Genomic DNA, 21,307 nt, shown 5'->3' with positions numbered 1-21,307 from the left:
ATTTATATTTTTATGTATTTCATTGCTTTATATTTGTTTTATTATATATTATACTATATTATTTATGTTTAGGCATTTATAATAAGGAATTCCAGCCCAACCCGGAATTAAATTTTAAAAATGTTTTCGTGTACACGTGAATATTTCAAAATTTTGGAGTAAGACGAAATGTCTCAAAAACGCACGCAAAAATAAAAAAAAAATGCTAAAAATAGTATTCATTTTAAAATAGTAAATAATGACGTCACTCCTTATATTTGCGCGTAGTATTTCCGGTTTCCGCTTTAAAGCCCCCGCACTTTGTAAGGAACATTTTGACCATAGAAAAAAAAGAGTATAATTTGTATAATTTGACATTTCAACCAGAGATTATGTCAACTTTCTAGGTTTTTCTAAAGGGAAACGTTCGTAAAAACAATCATAACATAGAAATGAGCAAATTACGATCAACTAAATGAAGTCATCAAAGCAATATTCCATAGATTCTTGTCAGGTCAGTGAAAGTAAGAAGGCCAACCGTTTCATGACGTCACTACTGAAAAGTGACACGCTGATTACAGTCATTTGGCGCGGTATTTGATAAATGTAGCTTTCAAAAATCATATCTTTGTAAATAACGCACAAAAAAAAAAAAAAAAAAATTTTTGCTTAGTTAAATAGTTCGCTAATAAAAATAAAAAAAACAGAAAACAGTGGAATTCCTCATTAAGTAGTTTTAGTTTTTCTTTTTTATGTAAAATAAATAAATAAATTGTCATTGTTTTATTAGTATAGGACTACTTACGCTCTAAAGATAGAAAATCTCCATCTTAGAACAGGCTGTGCCATGTTAGACGGAGACTATCATAAACAGAGAACACTCCGTTTTCATTTTACATTAATTGGTTTTATATAGATTCCCTGTTATCAAGTATGTATATTATTTTTTTTGCAATAAATTTATAAATAAAAAAAATATTAAAAAATATTTATTTATGTGCAGTAAAACCTCGTTTTTACGTATTTCTATAATATATACTTGTTTTCTAATATATACTTGTTTTACCATTTTTTCGTCATTCATTCATCGTTTAATCTAATCAATTATACCCGACAACCCTCGCCTGATTACGTCATTCGCAACCCTGTCATACGTTGATTTCCCACACATTTGTCTTTCATACGGGGGTCGGCTTCGGCGACTTGACTGTGAGATTTAGCTTACCCGTCGAGGAGTCCAGGGGGCTTTGGATTTTGGACAGCATATGCGTGTTTAGAATTGTCGGACTTTCAACTGAAAATAAAAAATAAACTATGTAAGCTTTTAAAACTTCAAAAACACACAAAGGGTTCCCAAATTGTTCAATTTCACACGCAAGATGTGAAATTTCCAAACACACGAGGTATCTTCTTCTTTTCTTCACGTCCGCTCCTAAGCGGAGCATGTGAAAATTTTTAAAGTTTGGGATCAATTAAATATTGTCGGTAAAAAAATAATTAAAAAATTTTTGGCCTATAAAATATGCATGTCTCTGTGCGAGCCTTGTTTTACAATGCGGTATTTCTAGCGCACGATTCCTTCTTTGACTTGATCTATTTGAACTACTTGTAAATACATTTTGGTTCTTAAATATATATTTTAAACATTGAAAACAATATATTTGTCTTATATCTGAATTGATGTAGTTAAGTCCATCAGAGATTTAGGAGTTGTTTTGGACTATAAACTGACATACAACGAGCATATAGATAATACAGTAAATAAATCACTGAAATTACTTGGCTTCATTAACAGAATATCCTCTGGTTTTACTAATGTCCGTACAATCAAAACTCTTTATTGCTCAACTGTTCGCCCTCTTCTAGAATATGCCTCCTAGAATAGTGGTCTGGTCTCCATTCTATGTCAATCGCATAAATCACATTGAATCAGTCCAACATCGCTTGCTTTGAAAAATAGCGTGGATGCTCGGACTAGAGAGAGATAATTATTCTTATGCCGAAATAGAGTCAATGTTCAATATTTCCAGTCTACAAAAACGTAGAACTAATATTGACTCCATATATGTTCGGCATACTAAATGGTATAATCGATGTTCCATCATTACTGGGACAAGTAAAATTCAATATTCCGACTCGTAGATTGAGAAACAATGAAGTACTGTTCATCGATCAATATAGAACAAACTATGGCCTTAATTCTCCAAAGACCCGTCTTTGTCGTATTGTTAACTCGAGACAAGATCATCTGGACTGTTTTGGTTTAAGTTTACAAGGATTTAAACGAGCACTAAATAAATAGTCCAGATCTTGTCTCGATGTCCCTTATGTTTGTCAATGCTTCTTTCCTTTTTTTAAATTGTCAAACTATTATTTTAACTTTTGTAATATTTATACCTTATAAATTGTATACATGGACAATGTCCGTTAATAAATAAATAAATAAATATCTAAAAGTTTAGCTTCTTGGAACAATTGGAAAGAGGGAAAAGTGCGATTTTTGTGAAGCATTATTTTGAAGATGAATTTTCGAACAGATTCTAATGGTTTAAGATGGTTGTTATAAGCTCCCCCCATCCAATTATTCCATAGGAAAGCGATGACTGTACAAGTTCATAATATACCATTTAAAAACTAGACCCTCCACATCTCCTAAATTTATCCCATATCTTGTCAATCTTATCCCCAGATCACAGTTTTGCACATATCCAAATTTACTGTTCTAAATGATGTAATTTTATTAACTAAAATGATTTTCCATGCCTATGATTTTAAAAAAATGCAGAATGCTGGCTACGAGCTCACCCAGATGCTATGGGTCATGGTGGGTTCATGAGCCACCTGAATCGCTTCAAGCTCTCCGAGATCGACAGCTGCCCATGCGACGATGAAACTCCTCAAGATGCCCCTCGCCTGTTGATGCATTGCCCCCTTTTCAGCTTTCAAAGACAACAGCTGGAGGCGCGATGCAGAAGCCTGGGTGAAGATCTACGCGACATCCCATCGGTGATAGGTAATAAAGAACTCACACGAGAGGTAGTATCGTACATGATCAATTGGTAAAATAAACCAAAGTAGGGACAATTCTCTAGTGGAACGGAAGGCCCGTTGACTGCTGCCAACAGGCCGGCTTCTTTTGAAGAGTTTTAAGTGGTTTCCTCTCCACGTGAGCAAATGCTGAGAAGTTCCTGATTAGCCCACATAAATATACCCCTCCTGATCCCAATAGTTTAGATAAATTTTCAGATATTTAATTGCGGAAAAATCCACTTTTTGAAATATAAACCGTGTATATTATAAGCAAGGTAAATAAAAAAGCAACTCCCATAGAAAAAATATAAAAAAATAATAATTTTTAAAGTAAAATAATATTATTCTCAATACGGCACAAATCATCCTTGTAAGGATGGGTTGCTAAACATAAAAAAATAAATAAATTTAAAACGAGACAAAAAATAAAAACATACCTTTGACTATTGTGGAATTCACTAATTTGACGTCCTTCTCTTGCACAGCGTAACCGACGTCTTCCTTTTCACTTTTGACCTTCAAAGTTTGATTTGAAACACCGGCGTTCGAGGCACCATCGAGATTACATTTTTTTGACCGCGGCTTTGCCGATTTGTTAAATTTTTTCACTCTCACAGGCGCCTTTTCTTGCGAACCTCCGGCCAGCTCGGTCCGGGCGTCTTTTGCGGTTTCGACGTCTCGAGGCAGCGCCGACTCGGGCGAAACGTCCGGAACGGGCGGCGCCGACGGCGACGCTTTCGTTTCCTTCGACGGGGTGAACGAGATGATGCGACCGAACAATTTTTTCCCGTCTTGCGTATGTCCGATCATAATCTTAGAGTTTACCTTAGCGGAGACTTGAGCTGAAAAATTAAGTACCGATAGCAGTTTTCAATATGTATCTTCTTTGGGTGATCCTAGGTAAGTTGAAATAGTTCCGAGGTTTCGTCTACCACAGCAGCATTTAATCCAACTTACACAAATCCAACTTACACAAATCCAACTAATACAAATCAAACTTACACAAATCCAACTTACACAAATCCAACTAACGTAAATCAAACTTACGCAAATCCAACTTACACAAATCCAACTTTCACAAATCCAACTTACACAAATCCAACTTACACGAATCCAACTTACACAAATCCAACTTACGCGAATCCAACTGACAGAAATCCAACTTACACAAATATTTTATTTATTTATTAATTTACACGCCCTACGGGCTTTTACATATATTAGATCCAATCCAACTTACATAAATCTTACACACTCCTACAGCACTCCTCCTATCGACGAGTAATATAAAACTAATAGTTTAGATGGGAGGAGTGCTCTCCCGGAACTGTAGTAGTGTTTTTGTAAAATAATAAAATTGTATAACACTGATAACAAAGTTTTATTTTCATAATAATTTATATTTGTAAATACTCTTACGTTTTGCAATTTTATCTTCCGTCAGATTCTTGTTTAGAAGAACATAGTTGGTACCGTAGTCTTGGCGTGGTTTGACCTAAAAAATAAAATATATCAGAGTCAATATAACAGATTTGGAATATCCAGTGACCGGTTTCATCGCTTTCGCGACATCTTCGAGACTGGTATCTTTATTAAAAAGTTAAATGTATTTATACAGAACAGAGGTAAGGATACATAATTCAAAGTTATATGTAAGTAAATTAAATAAAGTTATTTTTATCTTAAGGATCATTATCGACAAATTTTCTATGGGTTAACTAATGAATGGATATAATGTTATTTTAATGAGTTTAAGTATTTTATTTTTACGTAGGCCAAACTGGTAGAGCCTTTAAAACACGCATAAAAGAGCACATACAATCATGGTCTAATAATAAAGATAATTCAAATTTTGCCAATCATTTAATAGAAAACAAACATTCCTTCGAATTAAAAAATAATGTAAAAATAATTCATATTGCACCCAAAGGCCATAAACTTGACAAATTAGAAATTCTCGAAATTAATAGATTAAAAAATAAACCCGACGTAGAATTACTTAATGAACAGATAACACATGTGCATTCTCCATTACTTTACCCATTGTAATATAATTTTACTAATGACTTTTTATCCTTTGTTTTTCAGAAATCATTATTTACAAAACCACACTCACGAAGGATGGGACACCAACAATAAAATAAAATACTTAAACTCATTAAAATAACATTATATCCATTCATTAGTTAACCCATAGAAAATTTGTCGATAATGATCCTTAAGATAAAAATAACTTTATTTAATTTACTTACATATAACTTTGAATTATGTATCCTTACCTCTGTTCTGTATTAATACATTTAACTTTTTAATAAAGATACCAGTCTCGAAGATGTCGCGAAAGCGATGAAACCGGTCACTGGATATTCCAAATTTGTGGATTAAAGTATCACTCGTGTTTTATTTATATAATAAATTACAATGAACTTCCATCAAGAATTTTCACTTACAAACTTAAATGTTTTCAATATAACAGGATATTTTCACATGTCGGGAATTCCGTTAATAATTCATAATGAATACTATAAATGGGAAAGTGTGTGCGTTTGTTTGTTTGTCCTTCACATCTCAACGGAGCGACCGATTGACATATTTTTTTGCATAGGGATAGCTGGAGAGCTGAGAAATGAAATAGGATACTTCCTTTTCATCGCGAATTGAAAAAATTACTATGAAAAAAAATATCTAAAAGAATAAATATGAAAAATTGAACACTGTTTGAGTGTGTCCAAATCCAGCCAGTCTGCAAGCATTTGGACATACTCAAACAGTGTTGAATTACTACCTAGTAAAAGAAGAAGTATAAAAATTAGAAAATTGTTTTCAGGCGTTGCCCAGAAGGTGATTTGATTCAGCCGGATGAATTCACAAAAGTCAACAGATGGAAGAGTTGAGGAAATGTGGATGTTCAAACATGGGCAGAATGGTGAATGTTTGAGTGGCCACTTAAACCAGCCAATGACAGGTCATAAGCCCTGTAAATGCCTAGACTTCCATATTCCCTTCTCAAAAATGTTTTTTCCCTCTCTGTTGAAATAAATTTAAATATGAAAAATTGACTTGACTTATCTATGGTAAGATTGGTTTGCTTTTTGTTTTAATTGATGTTGTTGACTGTATTGACATTGTTTCGGTAAATTTATTAGTACATTTTGGAGAAACTCGGCCGTACAATTAAGTGCTCCAATTTTTACCGCGTGTAAGAAAACATTTTTATATCCAATTTCCCTAGGCACTGAACTTCCTCATTGTATTGACATTGTGCGGACCAACTACTGCTTTACAAAATTGTGACAGGAATGGTTGACTGTACAGAGCTGCTTGGTTTAATAACAATACATGTGCCAGCCAGGATTTGTAGACGGTACCACCTGTTTCATGTACCAATAAGTAAAACATCGTATGTTAAAAATGCTTTTTTTCGTAGGACTTTTTCAGTGTACAATACAAAATTTAAAAATATAGATTACACAAACATCACTCTGTCAGATTTAAAATTTACACTAAAAATGTATTATGTAACTTGGTAGACATTATAACAATAAATATGTACATCTCCCCTCCCCTCCTTATCCTCTCTTCGAGCATTTTTGTCCTTATCCCGCCCAATTTACAGTAACTTAATGTTCTTAAAATTAATATTTTAAAAATCTTTGATTATTGAGTACTTGAAAATAACATTTTTATATGTATAAATTGTATGTATTTATTTGATATGTGATATATTTTCTTTACTAACTTTGTATACTATGTGGAAATCTGTTATTAGTTCTGAGTTTATACACTATATCTGTTTGTTTACTAAAAATATGTATGTAGAACTGTTGATTTCCCTAATAAAATAAAATAAAATAATATATTTACTAATACATTTTGGAGAAACTCGGCCGTACAATTAAACGCTCTAATTTTTACCGCGTGTAAGAAAATAGATACAGATTAATTCCTATAAATATTTGGACGTACCTTGTGGGCTGTTGGTGAACTTCTGGTACCTTCCGCCAATTTGGAAAAATCCGGCATAATTACAATCTTCTTGGCTTCTGAAAAAGAAAAAAACACTTTACAACATCAAACGAATGACGCAAAACGTCATGCTCAAACCCCGATCCGCACGTAATTGTGCGTAGGCTATTGCAGTACGGTACGGCTTCTGCGTCTTCCGATCGGAATCGGCCACAGGCATTCGGGGACGCTGTGTCCATGCAAAACCAATTGATATATATCGAGAAAGTGTTGACAATTATGTGGTCGGGCGACTAGGGAAGGAGGTCCCAACAGAATGCCCGTACGAGTAAACTACTTGATACCGAGCAGCGGCGAATGGTGATTTTATTTACTGGTAAGCTATAAAAAAAAACATATATTTGTACCTACATAGAAGGTACATAGTATAATGTAAGTAATATATACTAGCCAGTCTGCAAGCACTCCCTAGGGAGTTATTCATATTTAAATTTATTTCAACAGAGAGGGAAAACATTTTTGAGAAGGGAATATGGAAGTCTAGGCATCTAGAATGTTACGCAGTGTGTAAATTGGCCACTTAAACCAGCCAATGACAGGTCATAAGGTCTGTAAATGCCTAGACCTCCATATTCCCTTCTCAAAAATGTTTTCCCTCTCTGTTGAAATAAATTTAAATAGATTTATTTTAGTTTTTAAGCTGATTTTATATATTTGTGTTGATTAATTTATATGTCAAGCATTGTATTATAAAAATAAATTAACACGTCAGATAGGAATGATTTTTGTGTGTACTCTCACTGCCTCCACCTTCCATGGAATCATTTCTCTACAATACCGCAGAGTGTGTGCGGACCAACTACTGCTTTACAAATTGTGACAGGAATGGTTGACTGTTCAGAGTTGCTTGGTTTAATAACAATACATGTGCCAGCCAAGATTTGTAGACGGTACCACCTGTTTCATGTACCAACAAGTAAAACATCGTATGTTAAAAGTGCTTTTTTTCATAGGACTTTTTCAATGTACAATACAAAATTTAAAAATATAGATTATACAAACATCACTCTGTCAGATTTAAAATTTACACTAAAAATGTATTATGTAACTTAGTAGACATTATAATAATAATTATGTACATCTCCCCCCACCTCCTTATTCTCTCTTCAAGCATTTTTGTCCTTATCCCGCCCAATTTACAGTAACTTAATGTTCTTAAAATTAATATTTAAAAAATCTTTGATTATTGAGTACTTGAAAATAACATTTTTATATGTATAAATTGTATGTATTTATTTGTTTTGTAATATATATTTTCTTTACTAAATTTGAAAACTATGTGGAAATCTGTTATTAGTTCTGAGTTTATACACTATATCTGTTTGTTTACTAAAAATATGTATGTAGAACTATTGATTTCCCTAATAAAATAAAATAAAAATAAAAATAAAATAAAAACTTTTTAGACGTTACTACAAAGTTATTTCGTCACTTTTGCTGACAACTGTCATTCTAATCAAGCTATATTTTGAGGACTATAATATAAAAATCAATAAAATAAATAAACAAAATTCTTACCGATTCTTTTGGATTTCATAATTTTTTTGTCAATGTTTTTAACATTCCTTGCAATTTTAACACTAGAAATTTCATCTTCAAAGTCGCGAAATCGCTTGACAGCTTTGCAATCCTTGAAGACAATTTGCCTCTTCAAACTACTCGGGCCTCTGCTCACTTCGTAGCTTTCATTCTGAGGGTTTTCATAATTTGTCACTTGGAGGCTTGTTATTTCTGCGTCGGCATAGTTATTTGACATCTCGGGATTTTCATTATTCGACGTTTCGGCATCTATGTAATGATGTGACGCATCGGGGTCTCCGTTATTTGAAGTCTCGGTATCAATGTAATGATGTGACGCTTCAGGGTTTTCGGTATTTGAAGTTTCGGCATCTAAGTAATGATGCGACGCGTCGGGGTCTTCGTTATTTGAAGTTTCGGTATCACCGTAATGATGTGACGCTTCAGGGTTTTCGCTGTTTGACATTTCAGTATCCGTATAATGACATGATATTTCAGGGTTTTCGTTATTGGACGTCTCGGTGTCCGTGTAATGATTTGACACTTCAGGGTTTTCATCGTGATTGGACGTTTCGATGGCGTTGTCATAATCGGCAGCTTTGCCATCATTTATTTGTTGATTTTCTTCGGAAATAAATATAGTTAGATGGTTTACTTGTTCGAAATCATTATTGAACTGATTTACTTTGATGACGTCTTCTTCATTTTCTACTACTGAAAAAATAAATAAATAAAATTTATAAAGTTTATATTTGAAGCACTAACTTTGTGGTCACAAAAAATCACAAAGACAAAGTCCATAAATATAATAAATCTGGAATATACCAATTAAATTGTAATGATTGCAATTCAATCTACATTGGTAAAACTAAAAAAAACTTTAATATTAGAGTAAAAGAACACTTAAGATGCTTAAATAATAATAATTTTTCTGAATTCGCGAATCATTCGGATAATACTTGATTCAAAATTGACATTAAATGCAAATTTTGAACACGTTAATAAAAAAGAAGTAGAGCAGAACTAATTTACAAAACAATCATTCTTCCACATATAGATTACTGCTCAACAATATTATTTTTAGCAAACGAAGGAAATTTAAATAAACTTGAAATTTTACAAAATAAAGCGATGAGAATAGTTCTTAAGAAAAATAAATATAGCAATGTAAAAAAAATGAGAGATGAACTAAAATGGTTATCTGTAAGAAGGAGACTTAAATTTAATATGTTGATATTTATACATAAATTTTTTCACGATAAATTACCAAAATATTTTAAGGATAAAGTTGTCTTAAACAAAAATTGTCATGAATATGCTACCAGACAAAAGGATAAAATAAGACTACCATTATTGAAAAGAGCTGAGTCGCAAAATTGTTTGATGTATAAGGGTTTAAAAATGTATGATGAGATGCCTGAATGTCTGAAGAATGAAAAGTGTCTGAAAGAATTTAAAAATAAATGTATAAGTTACTGTAAGGAAATGTAAATATATATAGATGATGTAAATGTACATAATAGTTTATATTAGTTTTAATATAAGCTAACTTAAGAAATAAATAAAAAAAAATAAAAAAAAACTGATAGAAAATAATCATAACTTCAATAAAGGCACTGGATTAAAAGTACTTCATGTTGAAAATAAAATATTAAAATTAGACAACTTAGAAATTAAAAAAGCGATCATAATAAGAAAACAATAATTAATAACCAAATAAACAATATTTCTTTTAGTCCTCTCCTGGCTTACTTCGAAAATAATGATATCAAATTACCACCCGTGTAAGAAAAAAGCCACTTGATTTATTGGGTCCACGTGTAGTGTTTAGTGAACATGATGGAAATAAAATAAAAAGGAATCATTTTTTTATTTATATCCCTACAGAGATGAGGTAGAATTTTTTAAAATTCAAGATTCATGATTATGGATATTCGAGCGTTTACAGGGCTTATGACCTGTCATTGGCTGGGTTAAGTGGCCACTTTATGTAGGTACTACAACATTCCCCATTACGCTTATTTTAGCGAATATCCACACCAGGTAACATTTTTGGTTTTTGTATATATGCTACGAATCAAGAACCCATCCACAAGCGAGTTGGAAGCGCCATCTATGCATTGATATTGAAGTTAAGTATTTAATTAGCAGATTACTTTATTTTATGTAGTTAAGACTCTTCCGAGTTAAATTAAGTACTAGTAAACGCCTGCAGATGACTCTGCAATTTATTTTTACTTATATTTTTACCAGATTTTTTATAACATTTTGTGTGCAGGTACACGAACCAAAAAATGTTTTAAAAAGGAATCAATTCATTAGTTACGTAAACCTTGACAAAGAAGCTTGTTTGCTTTGAAACCGGTCGGTGAAAAATAAAAATTAGTGGTTAAAAACAAAGTTGTTTTATTTATTTTATTAAATAAAATTTAATTTAAATATGTGAAAAAACTAATGACTTTGTTAAAAGACATAATGACAATATTTTGAGACTATAAAATTTTTACGTAAGAACTGAATTTAAACCCCTTGCGAATTATTAATATAAATTTCTAGGAATTTACAGGGCTTATGACCTGTCGTTGGCTGGTTTACCACCATTCTGCCTATGTTTAAACATTGGCATTCCTTCAATTCTTCCATCTGTTGATCTCTGTGAAGTTAACGACTCAAAATATTGCTAATAAAACCAGCTGGTCCAAGAAGTGTAAAAATTGAGGAATATTATAAAGGTTAGAATTACAACTAGTCTTGCAGCTACTGAGCGCATGGACAGTTGGAATTTAAGACCCTTTAAATTATTGAATGAGATATTTAATTTAATTTCACGTAATAAATTCGCAACAAACCACGAAGTCGTTTCCTCTGTCCACCTCCAACTGGAGTAGGATCTCGTACATTAAAAAAAGGTTACATTACAAACCGCAGTGTTGTATGATGGAATGGTTTTGATCGATTTTCACGTCGTCAGATTCCTCGACGGGCGCAGTCTCGTACTCTATCTGCACATCGTCAGGACTGGTATACGCCACTCCTTCGCTGTAAGGAAAACACCGTCATAATTTTTAAAAATAACAAACAAACCATTACGCCGATTTCCAGTAGAGATACGCAGAGGATAGAACGCCATATCACTCTGTTTTTGCATACAGACCTCGCTTTCTCTACATTTATACATCTTCTCATGCACGCACGCCGATTATTCCTACTCTTGACATGTCCATCTTCGAGTATTTGATTCGATCGTGCCACGTATTTCTCGGTCTTCCTCGTTTTCTGCATTTCTGTAATGCATTGAAGATGTTGGGATTCGTTCTGCGTACTGCCGGGGTTTTTGAAAATACCCGCGTGCTGAGAACTCTTTACAACTCCTCGGTGCGAAGTAGACTCGAGAGTGGCTCGATGATTCGGGGGCCACATGAACTGAAGTACTCTCTTATGATGGAGAAAATCCAAAAGGAGATATCTCTACATGAGAGAGTGCGGGTATTATCCTCGGCTCTACCCGACCGAGTTTCTCCAGAGTATGCTCGGCTCCAACAGTTTAGAGACTAGAAGGAATGTGTATTTGACTACGCATTTTTATCCATTGTTGCGCGGTATTGTCGATAATCCTGAGATTATGATGAGCATTGGTTTGTATGTTCCTGATAATTACCTAAGACAGATTGTTTCATATTCCGATATACAGGACCACCCTGCCGTTGGAAGGGCTATCGCTACGCTAAACAACATCCCTCTGGATGTTGATCTGTTCCATGTATCCGAAGGGGTTTTCCGGAGCAGGATTCTCCTACTACTTTGACATGAATCTCTTTCGTGTATTTTTTTCTTTTTTATAATATGTACGTATTAAATGTATGTTTGTAATGTATATGTTATATTAAAATAAATTAATTGAATTGAATTGAATTGAAATCCATCAGCATTCGCATCGTAGATACTTTCAGCCGTTCTTTCGCTGTCCATTCGCTCCACATGTCCAAACCGACGCAGCACCCCTTTCTTGATTCTTCCGATAATGCAGGTCTCAGCCTTACACAGTTCACGGATCTCGACATTGGCGCATATCATGCATCGTTTTATATATATATATATATAGTTGGATAATTTATATAGCGCCATTTTTGTGAAAATCACCTCAAGGGCGCTGTACAATTAATAAATATCCCAGTACGTCTTGCAGCTACAGAGCGCATGGACGGTTGGGATTCTAGTTCCTCGTTTTCAATTAAGATCAATAAAAAATTATAACAGATAGGAGCTAGATTACAGCTGCAGAGCGCTTAGACAGTTAGAAATTTAGCCCCCATTTACACATTTTAAAAATTGACAAATAAATTTAGTGTATTAAAAATATGAATAGTAAAAAGGAGTAAGATTACAACACGTCTTGCAGTATAGATGATTGGAATTCTAGACCCCATTTACAAAATTTAGGTATTTTTAAGTTGGTATATGAAAGCTAGATAAGCAATCATCGTGCAGCTACAAAGCGCATGGACGAGTGGAATTCTAGCAAAGTTAGAATGATATCAATAAATTTATAAAAAATAGAGCATAGTAGTAAGTTTGTCAAGTGTTCATGCCAAGAACTAAGCAATAAAAAACTAAATAAATAAAGCACTGTTTCAACTCCATGGTTAACAAAGGGAGATAGATGTCCGAAGATAATCTTTTGTAGACAGTAGGTAGATATCGTCACCATGTGGTCCACGTTTTACCCCGCATTCGCCTGAGGAATCGCATTTCGACAGCATTTAACCTACTTTCATAATTATTTATCATTATTTTTCAAATTCTAAACTTAAAAAAATAATAATAATGCTTACTTGTCTTGGGAGGGAACAATGTATTCGAGGCTTTGCAGTTCGGCTGAGTCTGTAAAATAAAAAATATTTATTTTTTATGTTCAAAGCATTAACTTTGGGGTACTTTGTAAACCTATAGATGAAATTTGCTACCAAACTTTGATGACCGAGTTGAGGCTACCATTGCTCTCCACCAGGGCCTCGATTATGATGGAAAGATAAAGACTTCATACCTTCACCTTGACGGTATAGTTGAAGATAAGTAGCGATCACAAAGATATACTACCGACCCCCCACCTTCAAGTTTTGGGTAGGTACATCGATATGAAACAAGGGGAAGCGTACGTCACGGTACACATATCTACGCTCTAAAATGACATAGCTTCAGTATGACGTCATAGTTGAAGATAAAAGTCTCCCGACCGACTACAAAGATATACTACCGATACCCCCACCATCAAGTTTTGACGTAAGTACATCGGTTTATACCGACGGGTCTAGAACCCCTCGATACGTTTATCTACGCATTAAAAGTGTCAAAAGTTTTGTTCCACCGAGCAATTTTTCCTTTAATTATGATTTGATAAAAATTTTCATCGTTTTGAGGTTGGCACTTTTTTTCTTAAAGGCCTATTAAAAATATGAGAGAGAAAGAAGTATAGAAATTGAAAAAATTACATTTTCAGGCGTTGCCAAGTCTAGTATGTAGGTGAAATAATTCAATTAGATGAATCTCACCCGCATAAATAAAGGTTTCAGCTCTTTAACTTCACAAACATCAACAGATGAAAGAATTGAAGGAATATAGATATTTAAATGTGGGCGGAATGGTGAATGTTACACAGTGCCACTTAAACCAGCCATTGACAGGTCATAAGCCCTGTAGATGCCTAGACTTCTATATTACCTTATCTTAAATGTTCTTCATCTCTGTTGTAATAAGTTAATATAAACAGCTCCCCAGGGAGTTGAATCCAGTCCTTGTCTACAAAAATTTGGACAAACTCAAAATATTGTGGAGGACTGTCCCCCTGTGGTTTTACTAAATTTTATATATTTTGTTTTGTCAATATTTCAAGTTAAGAGATTGTTATCCAGCCACTTTTTTATTATATTGACACCGTTTTGAGCCGCAGAATAAGCTTCATCCCATTGGTCAATAGTAAAAATTAGAGCAGTGTCATCTGCAAATGCAATTATGTCACAATTTTTTATGTGTGTCAGACATAAATCATTAATTTAAAAAATAAACAAAATCGGTCCCAAAATACTACCCTGTGGTACACCAAAATAAATGGTTTTTTCTTCGCTAGTAATATTATCTAAAACATTTAAGTTTGTAAGTGAAAATTCTTGATGGAAGTTCATTGTAATTTATTATATAAATAAAACACGAGTGATACTTTAATCCACAAATTTGGAATATCCAGTGACCGGTTTCATCGCTTTCGCGACATCTTCGACCCATTGTAATATAATTTTACTAATGACTTTTTACCCCTTGTTTTTCAGAAATCATTACAAAACCACACTCACGAAGGATGGGACACCAACAATAAAATAAAATACTTAAACTCATTAAAATAACATTATATCCATTCATTAGTTAACCCATAGAAAATTTGTCGATAATGATCCTTAAGATAAAATAACTTTATTTAATTTACTTACATATAACTTTGAATTATGTATCCTTACCTCTGTTCTGTATAAATACATTTAACTTTTTAATAAAGATTCCAGTCTCGAAGATGTCGCGAAAGCGATTAAAACCGGTCACTGGATATTCCTAATTTGTGGATTAAAGTATCACTCGTGTTTTATTTATATAATAAAAAAATAAAAAAAGTAATATTATCTATTTTGACTTGTTGTGTTCTACCACATAAATAGCTTTTAAACCAATTTAGTAAATTACCTTGCAAACCTATTTTATTTTATTAGGTAATTCAACAAAGATACATACTAGAAAACATACAATTTAAAGCATTCGTCGAAATAATTTAACATGCATATATATCTTCACTTATATAATTACACAAAATAGATTTATACGTTAAGTTGTAATACATATTTTTTAATATTTTTGTTAATACAGGATACAATGCAATAAAAAATAAGTTGTACGTGTGTACTTATTGAATAAGATTTATTCCTAAGAGATTATTCGCAAAAGCTGAGAGAGTATCATGAAAAATGACAATTTTATTGTTTCGGCAGTATATATTATATTCCCAACACATGCGGGCCATAGGTGTGTGGTATGTAGCATTATTTGAAAACAAAGGCAGTTTAAATATTTCCCGATGTCTGAGTGTTCTCAATCCTGCATTTATTTGTATTTTATTTAGAAGGTTAGTGTCTACTTTGTATGAAGATAGCGTTCATAATCGAGGCACCGAAGGACAATTGCTGACCTCACTAACGCACAAAGTGATATGCACCATAATAGATTGCCCAAAATTACTGTCCCCGATAAACTTTCCTGTACCCGCGAGGACCACCAGACTCCGACACGTGTTCCAGTGAGTACAATAGGACAAACTCCTCTAGTGAGCGTCCACAGTACCGATGCTCCTCGCACTTGGCATGATTTCTTTGCAGAAACGAACACTACGAGTCAAGTCTCGGTACTAACAATGCTCGTTGTGCACAGAAGACCCCCCACTACCGATGTTGACAACTTTTGGAAAAATAATTCTCACAGCGCGAGAGCCAAACAGTACCTACTCTCACTTTCTGGATATGCCTCGTATTTACAATTAGATAAGTCAGAGACATTCCCGGTTTTCTCCGTGTTTAACATTACTAGACGGGGAATAGGATTTACCGATCTGAGGGTCCAGCTCCCTGAGTCCGTCTCCGTCGAGAAGAAATCTTCGGGATCCTTCCTGCAGCAACACTCGGCCGCATCCCTGCAGCATCCGGCACTGCTCTTCATTCAACACTACCTGCGCGTGATCAAATATTCAATTATGAATCTCACCCGCGCAAATAAAGGTTTCGCTCTTTAACTTCGCAAACATCAACAGATGAAAGAACTGGAGGAATATAGATGTTGGAATATGGGCAGAATGGTGAATGTTACACAGTGTGAAAAATGGCCACTTACACCAGCCAATGACTTTCGTTGCGTCTATAGGAATATTTCTCCGCACGGATTTGATCTTTCGGAGATGGAAGAAACGAGCGCTTACCGTTTTATTGACCCGAGGATGAATAGAAAGGTCTGAATCTAAATGAACACCCAGTAATTTAACATTTATACTAGGGGTAAATTCACAACCTGTGATTGTCTGCAGGTAAAAAGTCTTCATTTACCCTTCTTAAATCTGGCGTCCCCCAAGGTTCCGTGCTTGGTCCTATGCTCTTCACACTGTTCATTAACGATGTGTCCAAAATTATTAACTCATTCGGGTTACTTTCTCACTGTTATGCGGATGATCAAAAAATACATTTTTTAGTATATATTAAAATAAAATTACTTTGTTTGAAGGTAAAAAGTCTTCATATACCCTTCTTAAATCTGGCGTCCCTCAAGGTACCATTCCTGGGCCTATGCTCTTCACACTGTTCATTAACGATGTGTCCAAAGTTTATTTATTTATTTATTTATTAACGGACATTGTCCATGTATACAATTTATAAGGTTTAAATATTACAATAAAAGAGTAGTTTAAAACATTTAAAGAAAAAAGAAAGAAGCATTGACAAACATAAGGGACATCGAGACAAGATCTGGACTATTTATTTAGTGCTCGTTTAAATCCTTGTAAACTTAAACCAAAAAAGTCCAGATGATCTTGTCTCGAGTTAACAATACGACAAAGGCGGGTCATTGGAGAATTTAGGCCATAGTTTGTTCTATGCTGATCGATGAACAGTACTTCATTGTTTCTCAATCTACGAGTCGGAATATTGAATTTGACTTGTCCCAGTAATGATGGAACATCGATTCTACCATTTAGTATGCCGAACATATATATGGAGTCAATATTAGTTCTACGTTTTTGTAGACTAGAAATATTTAACATTGACTCTATTTCAGCATAAGAATAATTATCTCTCTCTAGTGCGAGCATCCACGCTATTTTTCGAAGCGAGCGATGTTGGACTGATTTAATGTGATTTATGCGATTGACATAGAATGGAGACCAGAGCACTATTCCAGGAGGCATATTCTAGAAGAGGGCGAACAGTCGAGCAATAAAGAGTTTTGATTGTACGGACATTAGTAAAATCAGAGGATATTCTGTTAATGAAGCCAAGTAAAAGCCAAGTGATGTGTCCAAAATATTAACTCATTCGGATTACTTTCTCACTGTTATGCGGATGATCAACGTTATCAACGTTATCGTTAATGAACAGTGTGAAGAGCATAGGACCAAGCACGGAACCTTGTGGGCTGCAGATTTAAGAAGGGTAAATGAAGACTTTTCGCCTGCAACTTGATCTGACTTCTATATTACCCTCTCTAAAATGTTCTTCATCTCTGTTGTAATATGAAATATTACAAAAAGAAGAAAGTTGTGATATGCGCCCGCATGAATGGACATTGGCAAAATGGAGTCCCATGAGAAAATATAAATTACAGATTTTTAATTTTACCTGAGCCACCTCACCCAACTCGTTATCTTCAGTAACTTGGAATATTTCCGAGTCTCCTTCCATGTTCTGGTGCTCTTCCGGACTCTGCAATGGAAAAAAACAAAAAGTTGCTCGCAGCGGCAGAAGAAAAATAAATCAAGGGTATTATAATATATATGTACACAGTCTTGATCAGCGATCTTTTCTTCCGATGATGTAAGCCCCGTAGCTCAATCACAAATAACTATCGACGTGCTTAAAAACATGCTAAGCATTTGAGCGATCACGATGAACAATAATGAACGTGCTTAAGCTATCGCAGTCATAAGTCAACGCATGTTTATTTATTGTGGATAACTTATATAGCGCCATTTTCGTAATAAAATACCTCAAGGGCGCTTTACATGGTGATTCTATTGTTAAGTTAATTTAATTGAAGCTTTTAAATTTGTAATTTAATTAAAATAATTTATTTTGTTGTCACGTGCTACGGATTTATTCAAATGATTTAGAGAACAAGTGGGTTTTAAGTTTTTTCCGAAACATCACTTCACTTTCACAGCCTCGCACCTCTGCTGGGAGAGCATTCCATGCCATAGGGCCTGCGACCGCAAATGCGCGCTCACCAAATTTAGTGCGCTGTTTGCGTAGAGGTATAATAACTTTTCCTCTCGCCGTAGACGTAGCTGATCTAAGCGTGAGACGCCTGTCAGCTAGTTCATCTGGAATGCATAGTTCCCTTAGATATTCCGGAGCCGAGTTGTGCAGTGACTTATACATAAGCCAACAGAGTTTGTATTCGACCCTCTGTGGAAAACGTAGCCAGTGTAGTTCCCGAAGTAGTGTAGTGATATGACTGAACTTAGAGATTCCGAAAATAAGTCTCGCTGCGGCATTCAATACAGATTGTAGGCGAGTCATTTTGTTCATTGGTAGACCTGCGTAGATACCATTACAATAATCGACTCTAGACACTACAAACGCATTTATTAATTGACGGGCGGCATCAACCGGCAAATTTTTGCGTATGCATTTAATTTCATGTGTAATCTCTAAGTCAACGCTCGTGTCGGTTTGTTTTTGGTTTGCCTCGTTACTATTTTAATAATACTTTTAACATTTTTTTTTTATTTTTGCGTGCGTTTTTGAGACATTTCGTCCTACTCCAAAATTTTTAAATATTCACGTGTACACAAAAACATCTTTAAAATTTAATTCCGGGTTGGGCTGGAATTCCTCATTGCATTCCTAGATTGCGCATTACTTGGTAGTGAACTATTATTCATACAAAATGTCAATATGTTCACAATATCGTCGTTTGTTTTCGATGAAGGCCGGGGGCCTTTTGTATCCACGGCGCCCTGGGCTGCAGCCCAAGAAGCCCCCAAGAAGATTCGCCCCGCTGGGGTAATATTTTGGAATGCCCTTTTAATCAAATGAATCATTGACTTGGCGATGGATGTATAAATATTGTCGGGAATTAAACTTACATTTTCATCCTTGATCTCTGCGTATCCAGCTTGCTGGATGAGAATCGCACCTTTATCTGAAAAAAATATGTAAACATATTTATTTATTTATTTTATTAATTCATATTTTTTCCATTACAAACTATGTATAATGAATGATAAAAATAATGTGATCTTAATGGGGTTACCCATGCTGAATACACTTAACAATACACTTTTCAAAATATTTTTACATTTCAGAATAAACAAAGAAGACTAATTAACATATTACAACAGAGATGAAGAACATTTAAGAAAAGGTAATATAGAAGTCTAGGCATCTACAGGGCTTATGACCTGTCAATGGCTGGTTTAAGTGGCCACTTTACACACTGTGTAACATTCACCATTCTGCCCATATTTTAACATCTAAATTCCTTCAATCAACTTAACTTCACAAACATCAACAGTTTCAGGCGTTGCCTAGTATGTGGGTGAAATAATTCAATTAGACGAATCTCACCCGCATAAATAAAGGTTTCAGCTCTTTAACTTCACAAGCATCAACAGATGAAATAATTGAATATGTTTAAATATGGGCACAATGGTGAATGTTACACAGTGTGTAACGTGGCCACTTAAACCAGCCAATGGCAGGTCATAAGCCCTGTAGATGCCTAGACTTCTATATTACCTTCTCTTAAATGTTCTTCATCTCTGTTGTAATATGTTGATATAAACAGCTCCCCGGGGAGTTGAATCCAGTCCTTGTCTACAAAAATTTGTTGATAAATCCACCTGGTCCACGAAGAAGTATAGAAATTGAAAACATAACATTTTCAGGCGTTGCCTAGTCTAGTATGTAGGTGAAATAATTCAATTAGATGAATCTCACCCGCATAAATAAAGGTTTCAGCTCTTTAACTTCACAAACATCAACAGATGAAATAATTGAAGGAATATAGATGTTCAAATATGAGCAGAATGGTGAATGTTACACAGTGTGTAAAATGGCCCCTTAAACCAGCCATTGACAGGTCTAAGCCCCGTAGATGTCTAGACTTCTGTATTACCTTCTCTTAAATGTTCTTCATCTCCGTTGTAATATTTGAAGATAGATCAGTTAGGGTTCCATTGCCAAAAAAAATTGTCCACCACGGGTCAAACAACCCGTAAAGGAATGCCGACTACATTCGGTAAATAAATCCATTAATACTCTACCTTCAATATGTGCGGAAGAATCCACGAGATAGTGGGTCAGTGGGACGCCTTCTTGAATGAACAGTCCATCCCTCTCGAGAGTAACCGAGGACGGCAAGATATATCGCACCTCATCATCGCCGTCTGCAGAAAAAAGAAAGAAATATTCATTTAAGAAAGGGGTGCTGTTGCAGGGTACATAGTCCATTTATCTTTTATACCGATAACCATAGAACTGGCTATAGTTTCCATTCCCTTACTGATGTCATTACTAATGTCCGTACAATCAAAACTCTTTATTGCTCGACTGTTCGCCCTCTTCTAGAATATGCCTCCTAGAATAGTGGTCTGGTCTCCATTCTATGTCGATCGCATAAATCACATTGAATCAGTCCAACATCGCTCGCTTCGAAAAATAGCGTGGATGCTCGGACTAGAGAGAGATAATTATTCTTATGCCGAAATAGAGTCAATGTTAAATATTTCTAGTCTACAAAAACGTAGAACTAATATTGACTCCATATATATGTTCGGCATACTAAATGGTATAATCGATGTTCCATCATTACTGGAACAAGTAAAATTCAATATTCCGACTCGTAGATTGAGAAACAATGAAGTACTGTCCATCCATCAGCATAGAACAAACTATGGCCTAAATTCTCCAATGACCCGCCTTTGTCGTATTGTTAATTCGAGACAGGATCT

General features: G+C 34.5%; 1 protein-coding gene across 2 annotated transcripts in view; it reads right to left on the bottom strand.

The window, feature by feature from the left end:
- Nucleotides 1-21,307, bottom strand: part of LOC148283688 (uncharacterized) — a 39,769-nt gene that overhangs the window by 12,671 nt on the left and 5,791 nt on the right. Inside the window, exons 3-13 of one of the 2 annotated variants that reach the window (XM_088243423.1) lie at nt 20,621-20,743; nt 19,442-19,497; nt 17,973-18,056; nt 16,195-16,315; nt 13,386-13,434; nt 11,477-11,592; nt 8,554-9,264; nt 6,976-7,052; nt 4,429-4,504; nt 3,447-3,851; nt 1,205-1,273 (exon numbers count right to left, since the gene is read on the bottom strand). In XM_088243423.1, the coding sequence (XP_088099549.1) occupies nt 1,205-1,273; nt 3,447-3,851; nt 4,429-4,504; nt 6,976-7,052; nt 8,554-9,264; nt 11,477-11,592; nt 13,386-13,434; nt 16,195-16,315; nt 17,973-18,056; nt 19,442-19,497; nt 20,621-20,743 (1,887 nt within the window). Of the gene's footprint in view, nt 1-1,204; nt 1,274-3,446; nt 3,852-4,428; nt 4,505-6,975; nt 7,053-8,553; nt 9,268-11,476; nt 11,593-13,385; nt 13,435-16,194; nt 16,316-17,972; nt 18,057-19,441; nt 19,498-20,620; nt 20,744-21,307 lie in introns of both variants that reach the window. The other variant, XM_088243422.1, reaches the window with a different exon arrangement.

Source organism: Micrasema longulum, unplaced genomic scaffold (genome assembly GCF_059751315.1).
Source record: "Micrasema longulum isolate JH-2025_06_02 unplaced genomic scaffold, ASM5975131v1 h1tg000211l, whole genome shotgun sequence".
Lineage (NCBI taxonomy): Eukaryota > Metazoa > Arthropoda > Insecta > Trichoptera > Brachycentridae > Micrasema > Micrasema longulum.
Note: the sequence above shows the minus strand (reverse complement) of the source record. Positions and strands in the feature narration are given on the sequence as shown.